General features: G+C 32.6%; 2 protein-coding genes across 2 annotated transcripts; both read left to right on the top strand.

Moving 5' to 3' along the window:
* The first annotated feature begins 4,380 nt into the window (after positions 1-4,380).
* On the top strand, positions 4,381-6,117 carry LOC127086184 (sugar transport protein 10). The gene is made up of 3 exons (XM_051026901.1): positions 4,381-4,839; positions 4,941-5,564; positions 5,668-6,117. The coding sequence occupies exons 1-3, from the start codon at positions 4,381-4,383 to the stop codon at positions 6,115-6,117; spliced, it is 1,533 nt and encodes a 510-aa protein (XP_050882858.1).
* A 6,062-nt stretch (positions 6,118-12,179) lies between these two features.
* On the top strand, positions 12,180-14,032 carry LOC127086181 (sugar transport protein 10). Its single transcript, XM_051026899.1, has 3 exons — positions 12,180-12,754; positions 12,856-13,479; positions 13,583-14,032. Exons 1-3 carry the CDS (start codon positions 12,296-12,298, stop codon positions 14,030-14,032), a joined length of 1,533 nt encoding a protein of 510 aa, XP_050882856.1. The 5' UTR covers positions 12,180-12,295.
* The last annotated feature ends 5,292 nt before the right edge of the window (positions 14,033-19,324 follow it).

Here is a 19,324-nt window from a genome sequence, read left to right as displayed (position 1 = left end):
ATGAAGGAGAACGAGGTTAATGTGGCGAAACTAAAGCCAGAGCCTCCCTACACATGCAAGCTACTAAAACCTCTGAATGGAAAGAACCTCGTCGAACCCAAAAATGAAAATTTTATTGCTAAAATGTACACCTTCAATGTTACTAAGTGTGATGAGATCTTTGATCTATTAGTTGCTGATGGAAAAATCATTGTTCCAAAAGGGGCTAAAGTCCCACCATTAAAACAAAGAAAGAAAAAATGTTTTTGTAAGTTCCATAATTTTTTAAGTCATAAAACTTCTCAATGTGTACTTTTTAGGGATCTAGTGCAAAATTCTCTCAAGGATGGCATGCTCAAGTTTGCTGACAAGCAGAAACAGCGCCCACAAGAGGACGTTCAAATAAATGTTGAGGCTCTCTTTGTCAAGTCAGTAGACATCATGGTGGTCGACACAGTCGACAAAGCCGACACTGAATATAACAAAGAAAGCTACAAAGATCATGAAGCAAGGGCCTACCCCAAAGCTGAATAGAAGATGCTTGACTTTTTGAATCGTTGCAGGTTGAAAGATTCAAAAGTAATATTGTGTCCTAGGGGCAACTTTGTGTTTGACAAAGAAGCTGCTAAAGAGCTGGATATGACAAACCCTTACCAATCCAAAAAGTTTATCCGACATGATAAACCCAAAGAACTTTTCTCCAACAAAGGAAAAGGCCCCAAAAAATTCCAAGGTAAGACTTACGTCCCCACTACATATGCATCTTCTAGAGAATGGTTTCGTCCTACTAGGAAACAGACAACTGATGGGGAAAAATAAAAAGTAGTAAATGTTGGTGTTCCACATTGTGTTCTGAATTCCGCTTCTGCACTAATCATGAGAAGTTCTGAAAGACGACAGGTTGCTGATGCAACGCTCTTTCTGCTTCTGTACTAATTCACTCCTGAGAAGTTCCGAAAAGATGTTATGTTGCTGATGCAATATTCTCTCTGCTGTTGCTTCTGGATGTGACATTGATTCTCACGCTTCTGAAGAATGACAAGCTTCTGAAATTTAACTTTACTTAGATGATGATTCTAAAGATCTCAAGTCAAACGCAGAAGTGGTCAAGGTTCTGACTGAAGACTCTGAAGATTCTGATATCAACTTTTCGTTTCTTCTGTTCATGCTTCATTGAAGATAAGATCAAGTGGATATGTGGTTAAATAGTACATATTAGAAATCAAATATTCCTTCCACTCCTTAATTCATGGGCGAAGGAGATTACTATACATCACACCTGTCACTGGAATTATGGGAAAAGGACTCTAGGATGTATCACTCCTATCACCAATCCAACAGTGAATAGTTTCTCTATTGTTATCCCCATTTCGCCCTCCAACAGTCTCTTTTTTATGCAAGTGGTACTTGGAGACTTGAAGAAAAAACAAGAAGCATTACAATATTTGCCAATTTTTTTTATACGTGAAAAGCTATCAAATTTGTATACAATTTTTCTTTAAGTATTTTGTATTTTCATTTGTGTAAAATATGCTTATGTAGAAGCAACTTATAACATAAAAAGCTTTATTCAAACTTGTTTGTTTATATTTCCTTAAGGAGACTAAGTTTTAGTCGGATCTTGGAGAAGACAAAGAAAGTTGTTCTTTGTGATTTTCCTTAAGGAGACTAGGCTTAGTCAGATCCTTGAGAAGACAAAGAAAGTTGTTCTTTGTTGTTTTTTTTCTGTAATCTGTTTGATTATAGTGGATTAAGTCCTTGGGTATAAGGCAAAATTACCTTGGCGGGTGGACTAGAGTAGCTTTGATTTCAAGCGAACCAGGATAAAAATACTTGTGTCTTTATCTCTTTATTCTTAGTATTGTGTGGTGTTTTTGAGTTTGTAAAAAGCTTTTGTTTTTAAAATCCAATTCAAACCCCATCCTTCTTGTGTTTTTCACACCTTCAGATACGTGGGAACCTCTAGGTAATTTTTGTCTAGTAGGTTGTGCTCGTGAAGGCATCAATATGTTAGCCTGAGGGGTTGAATGCTTTTACTAAACCTAAATCCTTAATGTTATTCCTATGTAAATTTTCTTTCCTAAAGATGTCGATTAAGGTTTGGAAGAAGATTGCGAGGTTTTAAAGGAAGTTCATTTGGGGTGGGGTCAAACGGGAGACTAAGGTTGCTTGGGTTAAGTGGGTTGATGTTTGTAAACCTAAGAATAAGGGGTTTGGGATATCTGGGATTTCCGTTTGGTCAATTTGGTAATTTTAGCCAAGTGGAGATGGAAACCTATTGATGGAGCCACCGACCTCTAGTGTGATATCTTATATGCTAGGTATGAAGCACATTTTCTCTCCTCTCATATTGAGGGTAGATAGATCATTTGGATTTCGATTTTCTTCATTTTGGTGGAAAGGTGTGGCTCTCTTAAGATCAAAAGGTGTGGATGCTCCTATAGGTTTATGCCTAGTCTTAGTAATAAAGTGGAATCAGATCTCCAAACCTCCTTTTGGAAGGATACAGGGGCAATTGCCCAATTTCTTTGTTTTTGTTTCCTAAGATCTTCGGTATCTCTGACCAACAAGATTGGGTAATGGGTATGGTTGGGTTATTTGTAGGTCTGGTTTCATTCAGATGATAATATTATTTTTTTTCGCTTCAGATTACACTTGTCTCCTTGAGAGTGAATTCTCTAGTGCTCCTCCAGCCATTCTAGATAATTTTGTGCTCCCTTTTATTTTGCATAACTGCCCCCAATAGGGAAGTTGTTTTATCCTTGAAACTCATCCAAGAGAACGTTCCTACTAGAGTTAACCTATTTAGGCGTAGAGTGCTGGTGGACCCTGAGAGTGTTATTTTTCTGTTGTGTAGCCAGAGGGTAGAGTCAATAACCCACATATTTGTTACTTGTGACCTTGCATCGTCTGTTTGGTATGATATCCTTAGGCGGCTGGAGTAGTGCTTTGTTCTTCCTAGGGACCTTAATGATATTTTCTTTTTCTTTAGATTTCCGAGTGGTAGGGCTAAGGTGAGGAGTTGTTTGGTTATAATATGACATTTTATGATATGGTCGATTTGGAATCATAAAATACTACGAAATTATACATAGACTATGTTAGTACATAATCAACATGCATTATTGTAATGTGGATGTTTGTGTGTTTATGAAAGAATTCTTATGTTATGCTTGTAATAAAAATGATAATTATTAAATAAAAACTAGTTATGTATGTACTATGGTAAATGAAAAGATAAGAAGAAAAAAAGCAATTGGACCACCAATATATTTAATGGATAAAAAAGCAGAGACATTTTTGTACGGAATAATAGACCAGTCCATTTTAGATATTAAAAAAGTGTTTTGTATTAGTATTTTTAAAATTAATTTTAAGATTTTTTTTTAAAAAAAATAGTATAAGTTGTTTCAAACTCGTTTTTCATAAACTAAAAGAGTAATTTTGATATTTATTAATATAATATTTATTAGTAATGATTTATCATAAACAAAATCACATAATTTTTTGAAAATATATATTTCAAAAATTATTTTTAGAAAAATCATTTTAAAATGTCTTCAAATTTAAGTTTTTTTTATTTAAATTTTGATGTCTAAAATAGTAATAATGTATGAACGAAATACCTAAAACAATACTTTTATGAAGAATTATTCAAAATGATTTTTCATTAGAAGTCTTTTTTTCTTAAATATCTAATACTATAAATTGTTTCAAAAAACACAAACAAATGATCCTAAATGATTGTCGTGTGAAAATTTTCAGTATCAACAATATCTGAAAGTAATAATACAGTCAATTTAATTCTATTTTTTCATTTTGGTCTTACGTAATCTTTTGCCAGTAGCATGCAACTTTGAGTGGTTAAAGGATTTATATATTTGTTTATTAATTCAAAAATATAAAATTAGAAATAGTTGAAAATTTATTTGATAATAAACTAATTTACATTAAATGAATTTCAAAATTTTAATGAAAAATTCTTTTTGTAATAATTTGCGATTCAACTAAATTTTCAATTACTTGTTCAAATATACTATAAATAGATTAACAAAGTGTCACTTAAAATTTATTTAACGATGTTTATCATATCATTAAGTTTGATGATTAATACAAAAATTATCTCTGACCCCATATCTTATAATAGTGTATTGACACTAAATCTAGCGAAATAATGCTCATAACCTAACAATTTACAAGGATGCAAACGATCAAAAATACTAAACTGATACGTATTGTTGAAAAACGTTGTATGTTTGTTACAACTTCCTGTTATCATATTTAAAATTATTAACACTATAAAATAATCATAAATTTTAATATCTAATATATAGAGAAAGAAATTTAGCACAAGTCTTCATCATAGATATACCTAAATTTTAAGATACACAAATTCAAACGATGGCAGGTGGAGTTTTAGTTGCTTCAACAAATGGAAGGCAATATGATGGGAAGGTTACAATGTTTGTTTTGGTCACATGTTTGGTGGCGGCCATGGGAGGTCTACTTTTCGGTTATGATCTTGGTATTACAGGAGGAGTGACTTCCATGGAACCATTCTTGGTTAAATTCTTCCCTGGTGTTTACAAACAAATGAAAGATGAATCTGGACACGAGAGCCAATATTGCAAATTTGATAACGAACTACTTACTTTGTTCACATCTTCCTTGTATCTTGCAGCTTTGGTAGCTTCTTTATTTGCTTCCATAACTACAAGAATGTTAGGACGCAAAGCCTCAATGTTTGCAGGTGGCTTGTTTTTCCTTGTTGGTGCATTGCTCAATGGTTTTGCTGTAAACATTGAAATGCTTATAATTGGTCGCATATTACTTGGTTTTGGTGTAGGATATTGTAATCAGGTAAAAATCGGTATCATTTTTATGATTTTATGTTTTTATGTGTATAGGATCAAGAATATTGCAAATTTAATTGCCTATCATTTTTTGTTACTCGTAAACAGTCAGTTCCAGTGTATTTGTCTGAAATGGCTCCAGCAAAGATTAGAGGTGCGCTCAACATGGGCTTCCAAATGATGATCACTATTGGAATCCTAGGGGCAAACATTATCAACTATTTTACTTCAAATATTGAGAGTGGATGGAGAATTTCTTTGGGTATCGGAGCCGTCCCTGCAATTTTGTTATGTATAGGATCTTTTTTCTTAGGCGACACACCAAACTCTATGATTGAAAGGGGCCAAAGAGAAGGAGCTAAGAAAATGTTGCAAAAGATTCGTGGAATTGATAATGTTGATGAGGAGTTCCAAGATCTAATTGATGCTAGTGAGGAAGCCAAAAAGGTGGAACATCCATGGAAGAATATTACACAATTGAGATACAGACCTCAACTAACATTTTGCTCTCTCATTCCATTCTTCCAACAACTCACGGGCATCAATGTTATCATGTTCTATGCCCCCGTCCTTTTCAAAACTTTGGGCTTTGGAAACGATGCTTCCCTCATGTCCTCAGTAATTACCGGAGGTGTCAACGTTGTTGCTACGTTTGTTTCCATCTTCACTGTGGACAAGTTTGGAAGAAAGATTTTGTTTCTTGAAGGTGGTGTCCAAATGTTTATTTGTCAGGTGACAATTGCAACTTAACAAATAATTAATTCTTTATTTTACCATTAAAATTAATCCATTTTACAAACATAGCTAATATAAATGTGATCATTATTGATCGTAGATTGTTGTTGGAAGCATGATTGCTATCAAGTTTGGGGTTAGCGGTGAAGGATCGTTTACACATTCTGAAGCCAATCTTCTTTTGTTCTTTATATGTGCCTATGTTGCGGCATATGCATGGTCTTGGGGTCCATTGGGATGGTTAGTTCCTAGTGAAATATGCTCTCTTGAGGTTCGCTCTGCAGGTCAAGCTACCAATGTTGCTGTGAACATGTTGTTTACCTTTGTCATTGCTCAAGTTTTTCTTACTATGCTTTGTCACTTGAAGTTTGGACTTTTCTTCTTCTTTGCTGGCTTTGTGCTTATAATGACAATATTCATTGTCATGTTTTTTCCTGAGACAAATAATGTCCCAATTGAAGAAATGAACAAAGTGTGGAAGTCTCATTGGTTTTGGACAAAATTTGTTCCAGATGTTGTCGTTGATCATGACCATAAGGTCGTTGTTTGATATTAGAAAATGCCCGGACCTAGACCAATATGTGTATAATATAATAATCTTCAAAAAATATTTGTGTACATTTAAGAATAGTATTTAATATATTGTTGCTTTAATATAACGTGCTTATAATTTTTTAATAAAAGTGATTCTCCTTAATTTAATACTTTAAATGTAAATTGTTTATCCAATAAAAAATATTTGTATAAAGTTAATTAAATTACTTTTGTAATTTTGTAATTAAGATGATAATTCATTACATTTTATGATGAAAATTCCTAATTATATAATCAATTAAGATTTAACATCCTCTTGGTCTTCAACTTATAACAATGGACTTAAATTCCTTTAAGTCAAACAAAACCATTACATCATAGATAAAACAAAAAGAATAACAAGAAAAAAAATGAAATTTGAAAACACATAAAATGAAATTATATAAAAAAGATAGAATTGAACCTAGTATTAAAATTAAGAAAAATAAAACACAATGTCAATGAAAATAATTGGCCAAAAATCCCATCATGTGTGTGTGTGTGAGAGAGAGAGAGAGAGAGAGAGAGAGAGAGAGAGAGAGAGAGAGAGATTTACACCCGGTATTAGAGGGTGAGAAATGTCTAATGAATTTACAGCCGTTTAAAAACGGGTGTAAATAGGGGATATATTACATCCATTTTTTTAGATAAAAAAACATATATAAATTATTACATATATGCATTTAAGTCAAACAAATTTACACCCTATTTTATAAAAATTGGGTGTAAAATGAATAACGTTTATTTTGAATGTCAACAAATTTATACCTTATTTTCTTTAAATAAGATGTAAAAATATGATATATTACACCCTATTTTAATTACCACTGGTGTAAAATATTTGATAATGATATTATATTTAATTTCATTTACATCTTTTTAATTCAACAAAATACTTTTTTTATAACGCTAGACATTCACTAAACAAATATCTTGTAACGTGTGTAAAAGAACTTAATTTATTTTTTAATATTATTATGTTTTAAAATCATTAAGCTAAATATTTTTATATAAGATTCATTGAATAAACAAAAAAACACAACCAAAATAAACATATTCTAACATCATCATATATAAGTCTTACATCAAAATCATATTATTTAATACCCAAAAATCATATTATTTAATACCAAAAAATCTTACACCAAAATTATATTACAATCTATTTACATGTTTCAATTATTTTATCATAAGTCATATTTCAACTATTTGACAAAGATATTAAACAATTTTACTACCAAAATCCTAAAGGATTACAGTAAATAAACGCACCTGAATTTCAGGCTAACATAATAAATCCTACTTGTTAAACTCATTCAAATTGAAAACGTATGTAGTAAGGAATTCCACTAATCTCCATTCACTGTATAAAACTATTTTAAGACATTAATTGCACCTATGTTAGACACTCAAAACATGCCCAAAATCCAATTCCAACTCTCCTAGACTCTTAAGTCATAGATCTTAAACTAAGCTTAAAAGATAATTATCATCATTATAACCATACATATGAAAAGAAGAACAACAATACGTAGTTATGTATCCCAATTTAAACCAACTTCTTTGAAAGATGTCTAATCAAACACTCAATCAGGAAGAAGTTAGACATCTAATACTTGAGAGACATGGCCCAGTTGGTCGGTAGAGTTTGACAAGTAAAACGAATAAAGGTTGAGAAAGCCAGAACCTCCAAGTTCAGTAAAAATAAAGTAGCTTATGTCGAAGTCGACAACATATGGGACTCATCCGACTCAAAATATGAGTATATGAAGGAGAACGAGGTTAATGTGGCGAAACTAAAGCCAGAGCCTCCCTACACATGCAAGCTACTAAAACCTCTGAATGGAAAGAACCTCGTCGAACCCAAAAATGAAAATTTTATTGCTAAAATGTACACCTTCAATGTTACTAAGTGTGATGAGATCTTTGATCTATTAGTTGCTGATGGAAAAATCATTGTTCCAAAAGGGGCTAAAGTCCCACCATTAAAACAAAGAAAGAAAAAATGTTTTTGTAAGTTCCATAATTTTTTAAGTCATAAAACTTCTCAATGTGTACTTTTTAGGGATCTAGTGCAAAATTCTCTCAAGGATGGCATGCTCAAGTTTGCTGACAAGCAGAAACAGCGCCCACAAGAGGACGTTCAAATAAATGTTGAGGCTCTCTTTGTCAAGTCAGTAGACATCATGGTGGTCGACACAGTCGACAAAGCCGACACTGAATATAACAAAGAAAGCTACAAAGATCATGAAGCAAGGGCCTACCCCAAAGCTGAATAGAAGATGCTTGACTTTTTGAATCGTTGCAGGTTGAAAGATTCAAAAGTAATATTGTGTCCTAGGGGCAACTTTGTGTTTGACAAAGAAGCTGCTAAAGAGCTGGATATGACAAACCCTTACCAATCCAAAAAGTTTATCCGACATGATAAACCCAAAGAACTTTTCTCCAACAAAGGAAAAGGTCCTAAAAAGTTCCAAGGTAAGACTTACGTCCCCACTACATATGCATCTTCTAGAGAATGGTTTCGTCCTACTAGGAAACAGACAACTGATGGGGAAAAATAAAAAGTAGTAAATGTTGGTGTTCCACATTGTGTTCTGAATTCCGCTTCTGCACTAATCATGAGAAGTTCTGAAAGACGACAGGTTGCTGATGCAACGCTCTTTCTGCTTCTGTACTAATTCACTCCTGAGAAGTTCCGAAAAGATGTTATGTTGCTGATGCAATATTCTCTCTGCTGTTGCTTCTGGATGTGACTTTGATTCTCACGCTTCTGAAGAATGACAAGCTTCTGAAATTTAACTTTACTTAGATGATGATTCTAAAGATCTCAAGCCAAACGCAGACGTGGTCAAGGTTCTGACTGAAGACTCTGAAGATTCTAATATCAGCTTTTCGTTTCTTCTTTTCATAAGCCAAATGATTTGAAGATAAGATCAAGTGGATATGTGGTTAAATAGTACATATTAGAAATCAAATATTCCTTCCACTCCTTAATTCATGGGCGAAGGAGATTACTATACATCACACCTGTCACTGGAATTATGGGAAAAGGACTCTAGGATGTATCACTCCTATCACCAATCCAACAGTGAATAGTTTCTCTATTGTTATCCCCATTTCGCCCTCCAACAGTCTCTTTTTTATGCAAGTGGTACTTGGAGACTTGAAGAAAAAACAAGAAGCATTACAATATTTGCCAATTTTTTTTATACGTGAAAAGCTATCAAATTTGTATACAATTTTTCTTTAAGTATTTTGTATTTTCATTTGTGTAAAATATGCTTATGTAGAAGCAACTTATAACATAAAAAGCTTTATTCAAACTTGTTTGTTTATATTTCCTTAAGGAGACTAAGTTTTAGTCGGATCTTGGAGAAGACAAAGAAAGTTGTTCTTTGTGATTTTCCTTAAGGAGACTAGGCTTAGTCAGATCCTTGAGAAGACAAAGAAAGTTGTTCTTTGTGGTTTTTTTTTTCTGTAATCTGTTTGATTATAATGGATTAAGTCCTTGGGTATAAGTCAAAATTACCTTGGTGGGTGGACTAGAGTAGCTTTGATTTCAAGCGAACCAGGATAAAAATACTTGTGTCTTTATCTCTTTATTCTTAGTATTGTGTGGTGTTTTTGAGTTTGTAAAAAGCTTTTGTTTTTAAAATCCAATTCAAACCCCATCCTTCTTGTGTTTTTCACACCTTCAGATACGTGGGAACCTCTAGGTAATTTTTGTCTAGTAGGTTGTGCTCGTGAAGGCATCAATATGTTAGCCTGAGGGGTTGAATGCTTTTACTAAACCTAAATCCTTAATGTTATTCCTATGTAAATTTTCTTTCCTCAAGATGTCGATTAAGGTTTGGAAGAAGATTGCGAGGTTTTAAAGGAAGTTCATTTGGGGTGGGGTCAAACGGGAGACTAAGGTTGCTTGGGTTAAGTGGGTTGATGTTTGTAAACCTAAGAATAAGGGGTTTGGGATATCTGGGATTTCCGTTTGGTCAATTTGGTAATTTTAGCCAAGTGGAGATGGAAACCTATTGATGGAGCCACCGACCTCTAGTGTGATATCTTATATGCTAGGTATGAAGCACATTTTCTATCCTCTCATATTGAGGGTAGATAGATCATTTGGATTTCGATTTTCTGCATTTTGGTGGAAAGGTGTGGCTCTCTTAAGATCAAAAGGTGTGGATGCTCCTATAGGTTTATGCCTAGTCTTAGTAATAAAGTGGAATCGGATCTCCAAACCTCCTTTTGGAAGGATACAGGGGCAATTGCCCAATTTCTTTGTTTTTGTTTCCTAAGATCTTCGGTATCTCTGACCAACAAGATTGGGTAATGGGTATGGTTGGGTTATTTGTAGGTCTGGTTTCATTCAGATGATAATATTATTTTTTTCGCTTCAGATTACACTTGTCTCCTTGAGAGTGAATTCTCTAGTGCTCCTCCAGCCATTCTAGATAATTTTGTGCTCCCTTTTATTTTGCATAACTGCCCCCAATAGGGAAGTTGTTTTATCCTTGAAACTCATCCAAGAGAACGTTCCTACTAGAGTTAACCTATTTAGGCGTAGAGTGCTGGTGGACCCTGAGAGTGTTATTTTTCTGTTGTGTAGCCAGAGGGTAGAGTCAATAACCCACATATTTGTTACTTGTGACCTTGCATCGTCTGTTTGGTATGATATCCTTAGGCGGCTGGAGTAGTGCTTTGTTCTTCCTAGGGACCTTAATGATATTTTCTTTTTCTTTAGATTTCCGAGTGGTAGGGCTAAGGTGAGGAGTTGTTTGGTTATAATATGACATTTTATGATATGGTCGATTTGGAATCATAAAATACTACGAAATTATACATAGACTATGTTAGTACATAATCAACATGCATTATTGTAATGTGGATGTTTGTGTGTTTATGAAAGAATTCTTATGTTATGCTTGTAATAAAAATGATAATTATTAAATAAAAACTAGTTATGTATGTACTATGGTAAATGAAAAGATAAGAAGAAAAAAAGCAATTGGACCACCAATATATTTAATGGATAAAAAAGCAGAGACATTTTTGTACGGAATAATAGACCAGTCCATTTTAGATTTTAAAAAAGTGTTTTGTATTAGTATTTTTAAAATTAATTTTAAGATTTTTTTTAAAAAAAAATAGTATAAGTTGTTTCAAACTCGTTTTTCATAAACTAAAAGAGTAATTTTGATATTTATTAATATAATATCTATTACTAATGATTTATCATAAACAAAATCACATAATTTTTTGAAAATATATATTTCAAAAATTATTTTTAGAAAAATCATTTTAAAATGTCTTCAAATTTAAGTTTTTTTTTATTTAAATTTTGATGTCTAAAATAGTAATAATGTATGAACGAAATACCTAAAACAATACTTTTATGAAGAATTATTCAAAATGATTTTTCATTAGAAGTCTTTTTTTCTTAAAATATCTAATACTATAAATTGTTTCAAAAAACACAAACAAATGATCCTAAATGATTGTCGTGTGAAAATTTTCAGTATCAACAATATCTGAAAGTAATAATACAGTCAATTTAATTCTATTTTTTCATTTTGGTCTTACGTAATCTTTTGCCAGTAGCATGCAACTTTGAGTGGTTAAAGGATTTATATATTTGTTTATTAATTCAAAAATATAAAATTAGAAATAGTTGAAAATTTATTTGATAATAAACTAATTTACATTAAATGAATTTCAAAATTTTAATGAAAAATTCTTTTTGTAATAATTTGCGATTCAACTAAATTTTCAATTACTTGTTCAAATATACTATAAATAGATTAACAAAGTGTCACTTAAAATTTATTTAACGATGTTTATCATATCATTAAGTTTGATGATTAATACAAAAATTATCTCTGACCCCATATCTTATAATAGTGTATTGACACTAAATCTAGCGAAATAATGCTCATAACCTAACAATTTACAAGGATGCAAACGATCAAAAATACTAAACTGATACGTATTGTTGAAAAACGTTGTATGTTTGTTACAACTTCCTGTTATCATATTTAAAATTATTAACACTATAAAATAATCATAAATTTTAATATCTAATATATAGAGAAAGAAATTTAGCACAAGTCTTCATCATAGATATACCTAAATTTTAAGATACACAAATTCAAACGATGGCAGGTGGAGTTTTAGTTGCTTCAACAAATGGAAGGCAATATGATGGGAAGGTTACAATGTTTGTTTTGGTCACATGTTTGGTGGCGGCCATGGGAGGTCTACTTTTCGGTTATGATCTTGGTATTACAGGAGGAGTGACTTCCATGGAACCATTCTTGGTTAAATTCTTCCCTGGTGTTTACAAACAAATGAAAGATGAATCTGGACACGAGAGCCAATATTGCAAATTTGATAACGAACTACTTACTTTGTTCACATCTTCCTTGTATCTTGCAGCTTTGGTAGCTTCTTTATTTGCTTCCATAACTACAAGAATGTTAGGACGCAAAGCCTCAATGTTTGCAGGTGGCTTGTTTTTCCTTGTTGGTGCATTGCTCAATGGTTTTGCTGTAAACATTGAAATGCTTATAATTGGTCGCATATTACTTGGTTTTGGTGTAGGATATTGTAATCAGGTAAAAATCGGTATCATTTTTATGATTTTATGTTTTTATGTGTATAGGATCAAGAATATTGCAAATTTAATTGCCTATCATTTTTTGTTACTCGTAAACAGTCAGTTCCAGTGTATTTGTCTGAAATGGCTCCAGCAAAGATTAGAGGTGCGCTCAACATGGGCTTCCAAATGATGATCACTATTGGAATCCTAGGGGCAAACATTATCAACTATTTTACTTCAAATATTGAGAGTGGATGGAGAATTTCTTTGGGTATCGGAGCCGTCCCTGCAATTTTGTTATGTATAGGATCTTTTTTCTTAGGCGACACACCAAACTCTATGATTGAAAGGGGCCAAAGAGAAGGAGCTAAGAAAATGTTGCAAAAGATTCGTGGAATTGATAATGTTGATGAGGAGTTCCAAGATCTAATTGATGCTAGTGAGGAAGCCAAAAAGGTGGAACATCCATGGAAGAATATTACACAATTGAGATACAGACCTCAACTAACATTTTGCTCTCTCATTCCATTCTTCCAACAACTCACGGGCATCAATGTTATCATGTTCTATGCCCCCGTCCTTTTCAAAACTTTGGGCTTTGGAAACGATGCTTCCCTCATGTCCTCAGTAATTACCGGAGGTGTCAACGTTGTTGCTACGTTTGTTTCCATCTTCACTGTGGACAAGTTTGGAAGAAAGATTTTGTTTCTTGAAGGTGGTGTCCAAATGTTTATTTGTCAGGTGACAATTGCAACTTAACAAATAATTAATTCTTTATTTTACCATTAAAATTAATCCATTTTACAAACATAGCTAATATAAATGTGATCATTATTGATCGTAGATTGTTGTTGGAAGCATGATTGCTATCAAGTTTGGGGTTAGCGGTGAAGGATCGTTTACACATTCTGAAGCCAATCTTCTTTTGTTCTTTATATGTGCCTATGTTGCGGCATATGCATGGTCTTGGGGTCCATTGGGATGGTTAGTTCCTAGTGAAATATGCTCTCTTGAGGTTCGCTCTGCAGGTCAAGCTACCAATGTTGCTGTGAACATGTTGTTTACCTTTGTCATTGCTCAAGTTTTTCTTACTATGCTTTGTCACTTGAAGTTTGGACTTTTCTTCTTCTTTGCTGGCTTTGTGCTTATAATGACAATATTCATTGTCATGTTTTTTCCTGAGACAAATAATGTCCCAATTGAAGAAATGAACAAAGTGTGGAAGTCTCATTGGTTTTGGACAAAATTTGTTCCAGATGTTGTCGTTGATCATGACCATAAGGTCGTTGTTTGATATTAGAAAATGCCCGGACCTAGACCAATATGTGTATAATATAATAATCTTCAAAAAAATATTTGTGTACATTTAAGAATAGTATTTAATATATTGTTGCTTTAATATAACGTGCTTATAATTTTTTAATAAAAGTGATTCTCCTTAATTTAATACTTTAAATGTAAATTGTTTATCCAATAAAAAATACTTGTATAAAGTTAATTAAATTACTTTTGTAATTTTGTAATTAAGATGATAATTCATTACATTTTATGATGAAAATTCCTAATTATATAATCAATTAAGACTTAACATCCTCTTGGTCTTCAACTTATAACAATGGACTTAAATTCCTTTAAGTCAAACAAAACCATTACATCATAGATAAAACAAAAAGAATAACAAGAAAAAAAATGAAATTTGAAAACACATAAAATGAAATTATATAAAAAAGATAGAATTGAACCTAGTATTAAAATTAAGAAAAATAAAACACAATGTCAATGAAAATAATTGGCCAAAAATCCCATCATAATGTGTGTGTGTGTGTGTGTGTAGAGAGAGAGAGAGAGAGAGAGAGAGAGAGAGAGAGATTTACACCCGGTATTAGAGGGTGAGAAATGTCTAATGAATTTACAGCCGTTTAAAAACGGGTGTAAATAGGGGATATATTACATCCATTTTTTTAGATAAAAAAACATATATAAATTATTACATATATGCATTTAAGTCAAACAAATTTACACCCTATTTTATATAAATTGGGTGTAAAATGAATAACGTTTATTTTGAATGTCAACAAATTTATACCTTATTTTCTTTAAATAAGATGTAAAAATATGATATATTACACCCTATTTTAATTACCACTGGTGTAAAATATTTGATAATGATATTATATTTAATTTCATTTACATCTTTTTAATTCAACAAAATACTTTTTTTATAACGCTAGACATTCACTAAACAAATATCTTGTAACGTGTGTAAAAGAACTTAATTTATTTTTTAATATTATTATGTTTTAAAATCATTAAGCTAAATATTTTTATATAAGATTCATTGAATAAACAAAAAAACACAACCAAAATAAACATATTCTAACATCATCATATATAAGTCTTACATCAAAATCATATTATTTAATACCCAAAAATCATATTATTTAATACCAAAAAATCTTACACCAAAATTATATTACAATCTATTTACATGTTTCAATTATTTTATCATAAGTCATATTTCAACTATTTGACAAAGATATTAAACAATTTTACTACCAAAATCCTAAAGGATTACAGTAAATAAACGCACCTGAATTTCAGGCTAACATAATAAATCCTACTTGTTAAACTCATTCAAATTGAAAACGTATGTAGTAAGGAATTCCACTAATCTCCATTCACTGTATAAAACTATTTTAAGACATTAATTGCACCTATGTTAGACACTTAAAACATGCCCAAAATCCAATTCCAACTCTCCTAGACTCTTAAGTCATAGATCTTAAACTAAGCTTAAAAGATAATTATCATCATTATAACCATACATATGAAAAGAAGAACAACAATACGTAGTTATGTATCCCAATTTAAACCAACTTCTTTGAAAGATGTCTAATCAAACACTCAATCAGGAAGAAGTTAGACATCTAATACTTGAGAGACATGGCCCAGTTGGTCGGTAGAGTTTGACAAGTAAAACGAATAAAGGTTGAGAAAGCCAGAACCTCCAAGTTCAGTAAAAATAAAGTAGCTTATGTCGAAGTCGACAACATATGGGACTCATCCGACTCAAAATATGAGTATATGAAGGAGAACGAGGTTAATGTGGCGAAACTAAAGCCAGAGCCTCCCTACACATGCAAGCTACTAAAACCTCTGAATGGAAAGAACCTCGTCGAACCCAAAAATGAAAATTTTATTGCTAAAATGTACACCTTCAATGTTACTAAGTGTGATGAGATCTTTGATCTATTAGTTGCTGATGGAAAAATCATTGTTCCAAAAGGGGCTAAAGTCCCACCATTAAAACAAAGAAAGAAAAAATGTTTTTGTAAGTTCCATAATTTTTTAAGTCATAAAACTTCTCAATGTGTACTTTTTAGGGATCTAGTGCAAAATTCTCTCAAGGATGGCATGCTCAAGTTTGCTGACAAGCAGAAACAGCGCCCACAAGAGGACGTTCAAATAAATGTTGAGGCTCTCTTTGTCAAGTCAGTAGACATCATGGTGGTCGACACAGTCGACAAAGCCGACACTGAATATAACAAAGAAAGCTACAAAGATCATGAAGCAAGGGCCTACCCCAAAGCTGAATAGAAGATGCTTGACTTTTTGAATCGTTGCAGGTTGAAAGATTCAAAAGTAATATTGTGTCCTAGGGGCAACTTTGTGTTTGACAAAGAAGCTGCTAAAGAGCTGGATATGACAAACCCTTACCAATCCAAAAAGTTTATCCGACATGATAAACCCAAAGAACTTTTCTCCAACAAAGGAAAAGGTCCTAAAAAGTTCCAAGGTAAGACTTACGTCCCCACTACATATGCATCTTCTAGAGAATGGTTTCGTCCTACTAGGAAACAGACAACTGATGGGGAAAAATAAAAAGTAGTAAATGTTGGTGTTCCACATTGTGTTCTGAATTCCGCTTCTGCACTAATCATGAGAAGTTCTGAAAGACGACAGGTTGCTGATGCAACGCTCTTTCTGCTTCTGTACTAATTCACTCCTGAGAAGTTCCGAAAAGATGTTATGTTGCTGATGCAATATTCTCTCTGCTGTTGCTTCTGGATGTGACTTTGATTCTCACGCTTCTGAAGAATGACAAGCTTCTGAAATTTAACTTTACTTAGATGATGATTCTAAAGATCTCAAGCCAAACGCAGACGTGGTCAAGGTTCTGACTGAAGACTCTGAAGATTCTAATATCAGCTTTTCGTTTCTTCTGTTCATGCTTCATCAACTCTTTCTCATAAGCCAAATGAATTTGAAGATAAGATCAAGTGGATATGTGGTTAAATAGTACATATTAGAAATCAAATATTCCTTCCACTCCTTAATTCATGGGCGAAGGAGATTACTATACATCACACCTGTCACTGGAATTATGGGAAAAGGACTCTAGGATGTATCACTCCTATCACCAATCCAACAGTGAATAGTTTCTCTATTGTTATCCCCATTTCGCCCTCCAACAGTCTCTTTTTTATGCAAGTGGTACTTGGAGACTTGAAGAAAAAACAAGAAGCATTACAATATTTGCCAATTTTTTTTATACGTGAAAAGCTATCAAATTTGTATACAATTTTTCTTTAAGTATTTTGTATTTTCATTTGTGTAAAATATGCTTATGTAGAAGCAACTTATAACATAAAAAGCTTTATTCAAACTTGTTTGTTTATATTTCCTTAAGGAGACTAAGTTTTAGTCGGATCTTGGAGAAGACAAAGAAAGTTGTTCTTTGTGATTTTCCTTAAGGAGACTAGGCTTAGTCAGATCCTTGAGAAGACAAAGAAAGTTGTTCTTTGTGGTTTTTTTTTCTGTAATCTGTTTGATTATAGTGGATTAAGTCCTTGGGTATAAGGCAAAATTACCTTGGCGGGTGGACTAGAGTAGCTTTGATTTCAAGCGAACCAGGATAAAAATACTTGTGTCTTTATCTCTTTATTCTTAGTATTGTGTGGTGTTTTTGAGTTTGTAAAAAGATTTTGTTTTTAAAATCCAATTCAAACCCCATCCTTCTTGTGTTTTTCACACCTTCAGATACGTGGGAACCTCTAGGTAATTTTTGTCTAGTAGGTTGTGCTCGTGAAGGCATCAATATGTTAGCCTGAGGGGTTGAATGCTTTTACTAAACCTAAATCCTTAATGTTATTCCTATGTAAATTTTCTTTCCTCAAGATGTCGATTAAGGTTTGGAAGAAGATTGCGAGGTTTTAAAGGAAGTTCATTTGGGGTGGGGTCAAACGGGAGACTAAGGTTGCTTGGGTTAAGTGGGTTGATGTTTGTAAACCTAAGAATAAGGGGTTTGGGATATCTGGGATTTCCGTTTGGTCAATTTGGTAATTTTAGCCAAGTGGAGATGGAAACCTATTGATGGAGCCACCGACCTCTAGTGTGATATCTTATATGCTAGGTATGAAGCACATTTTCTATCCTCTCATATTGAGGGTAGATAGATCATTTGGATTTCGATTTTCTGCATTTTGGTGGAAAGGTGTGGCTCTCTTAAGATCAAAAGGTGTGGATGCTCCTATAGGTTTATGCCTAGTCTTAGTAATAAAGTGGAATCGGATCTCCAAACCTCCTTTTGGAAGGATACAGGGGCAATTGCCCAATTTCTTTGTTTTTGTTTCCTAAGATCTTCGGTATCTCTGACCAACAAGATTGGGTAATGGGTATGGTTGGGTTATTTGTAGGTCTGGTTTCATTCAGATGATAGTATTATTTTTTTCGCTTCAGATTACACTTGTCTCCTTGAGAGTGAATTCTCTAGTGCTCCTCCAGCCATTCTAGATAATTTTGTGCTCCCTTTTATTTTGCATAACTGCCCCAAATACGGAAGTTGTTTTATCCTTGAAACTCATCCAAGAGAACGTTCCTACTAGAGTTAACCTATTTAGGCGTAGAGTGCTGGTGGACCCTGAGAGTGTTATTTTTCTGTTGTGTAGCCAGAGGGTAGAGTCAATAACCCACATATTTGTTACTTGTGACCTTGCATCGTCTGTTTGGTATGATATCCTTAGGCGGCTGGAGTAGTGCTTTGTTCTTCCTAGGGACCTTAATGATATTTTCTTTTTCTTTAGATTTCCGAGTGGTAGGGCTAAGGTGAGGAGTTTTTGGTTATAATATGACATTTTATGATATGGTCGATTTGGAATCATAAAATACTACGAAATTATACATAGACTATGTTAGTACATAATCAACATGCATTATTGTAATGTGGATGTTTGTGTGTTTATGAAAGAATTCTTATGTTATGCTTGTAATAAAAATGATAATTATTAAATAAAAACTAGTTATGTATGTACTATGGTAAATGAAAAGATAAGAAGAAAAAAAGCAATTGGACCACCAATATATTTAATGGATAAAAAAGCAGAGACATTTTTGTACGGAATAATAGACCAGTCCATTTTAGATTTTAAAAAAGTGTTTTGTATTAGTATTTTTAAAATTAATTTTAAGATTTTTTTTAAAAAAAAATAGTATAAGTTGTTTCAAACTCGTTTTTCATAAACTAAAAGAGTAATTTTGATATTTATTAATATAATATCTATTACTAATGATTTATCATAAACAAAAT

Source organism: Lathyrus oleraceus, chromosome 5 (genome assembly GCF_024323335.1).
Source record: "Lathyrus oleraceus cultivar Zhongwan6 chromosome 5, CAAS_Psat_ZW6_1.0, whole genome shotgun sequence".
Taxonomy (NCBI): Eukaryota; Viridiplantae; Streptophyta; class Magnoliopsida; order Fabales; family Fabaceae; genus Lathyrus; species Lathyrus oleraceus.
The sequence above is the reverse complement of the archived record's forward strand: the minus strand, read 5'-3'. Positions and strand labels throughout refer to the sequence as shown.

Coding starts and splice junctions, on each gene's coding strand:
- LOC127086184 (XM_051026901.1), top strand. CDS start 4,381: ATGGCAGGTGGAGTTTTAGTTGCTTCAACAAATGGAAGGCAATATGAT. Junction 4,840..4,940: donor GTGTAGGATATTGTAATCAG/GTAAAAATCGGT, acceptor ACTCGTAAACAG/TCAGTTCCAGTGTATTTGTC. Junction 5,565..5,667: donor TCCAAATGTTTATTTGTCAG/GTGACAATTGCA, acceptor TATTGATCGTAG/ATTGTTGTTGGAAGCATGAT.
- LOC127086181 (XM_051026899.1), top strand. CDS start 12,296: ATGGCAGGTGGAGTTTTAGTTGCTTCAACAAATGGAAGGCAATATGAT. Junction 12,755..12,855: donor GTGTAGGATATTGTAATCAG/GTAAAAATCGGT, acceptor ACTCGTAAACAG/TCAGTTCCAGTGTATTTGTC. Junction 13,480..13,582: donor TCCAAATGTTTATTTGTCAG/GTGACAATTGCA, acceptor TATTGATCGTAG/ATTGTTGTTGGAAGCATGAT.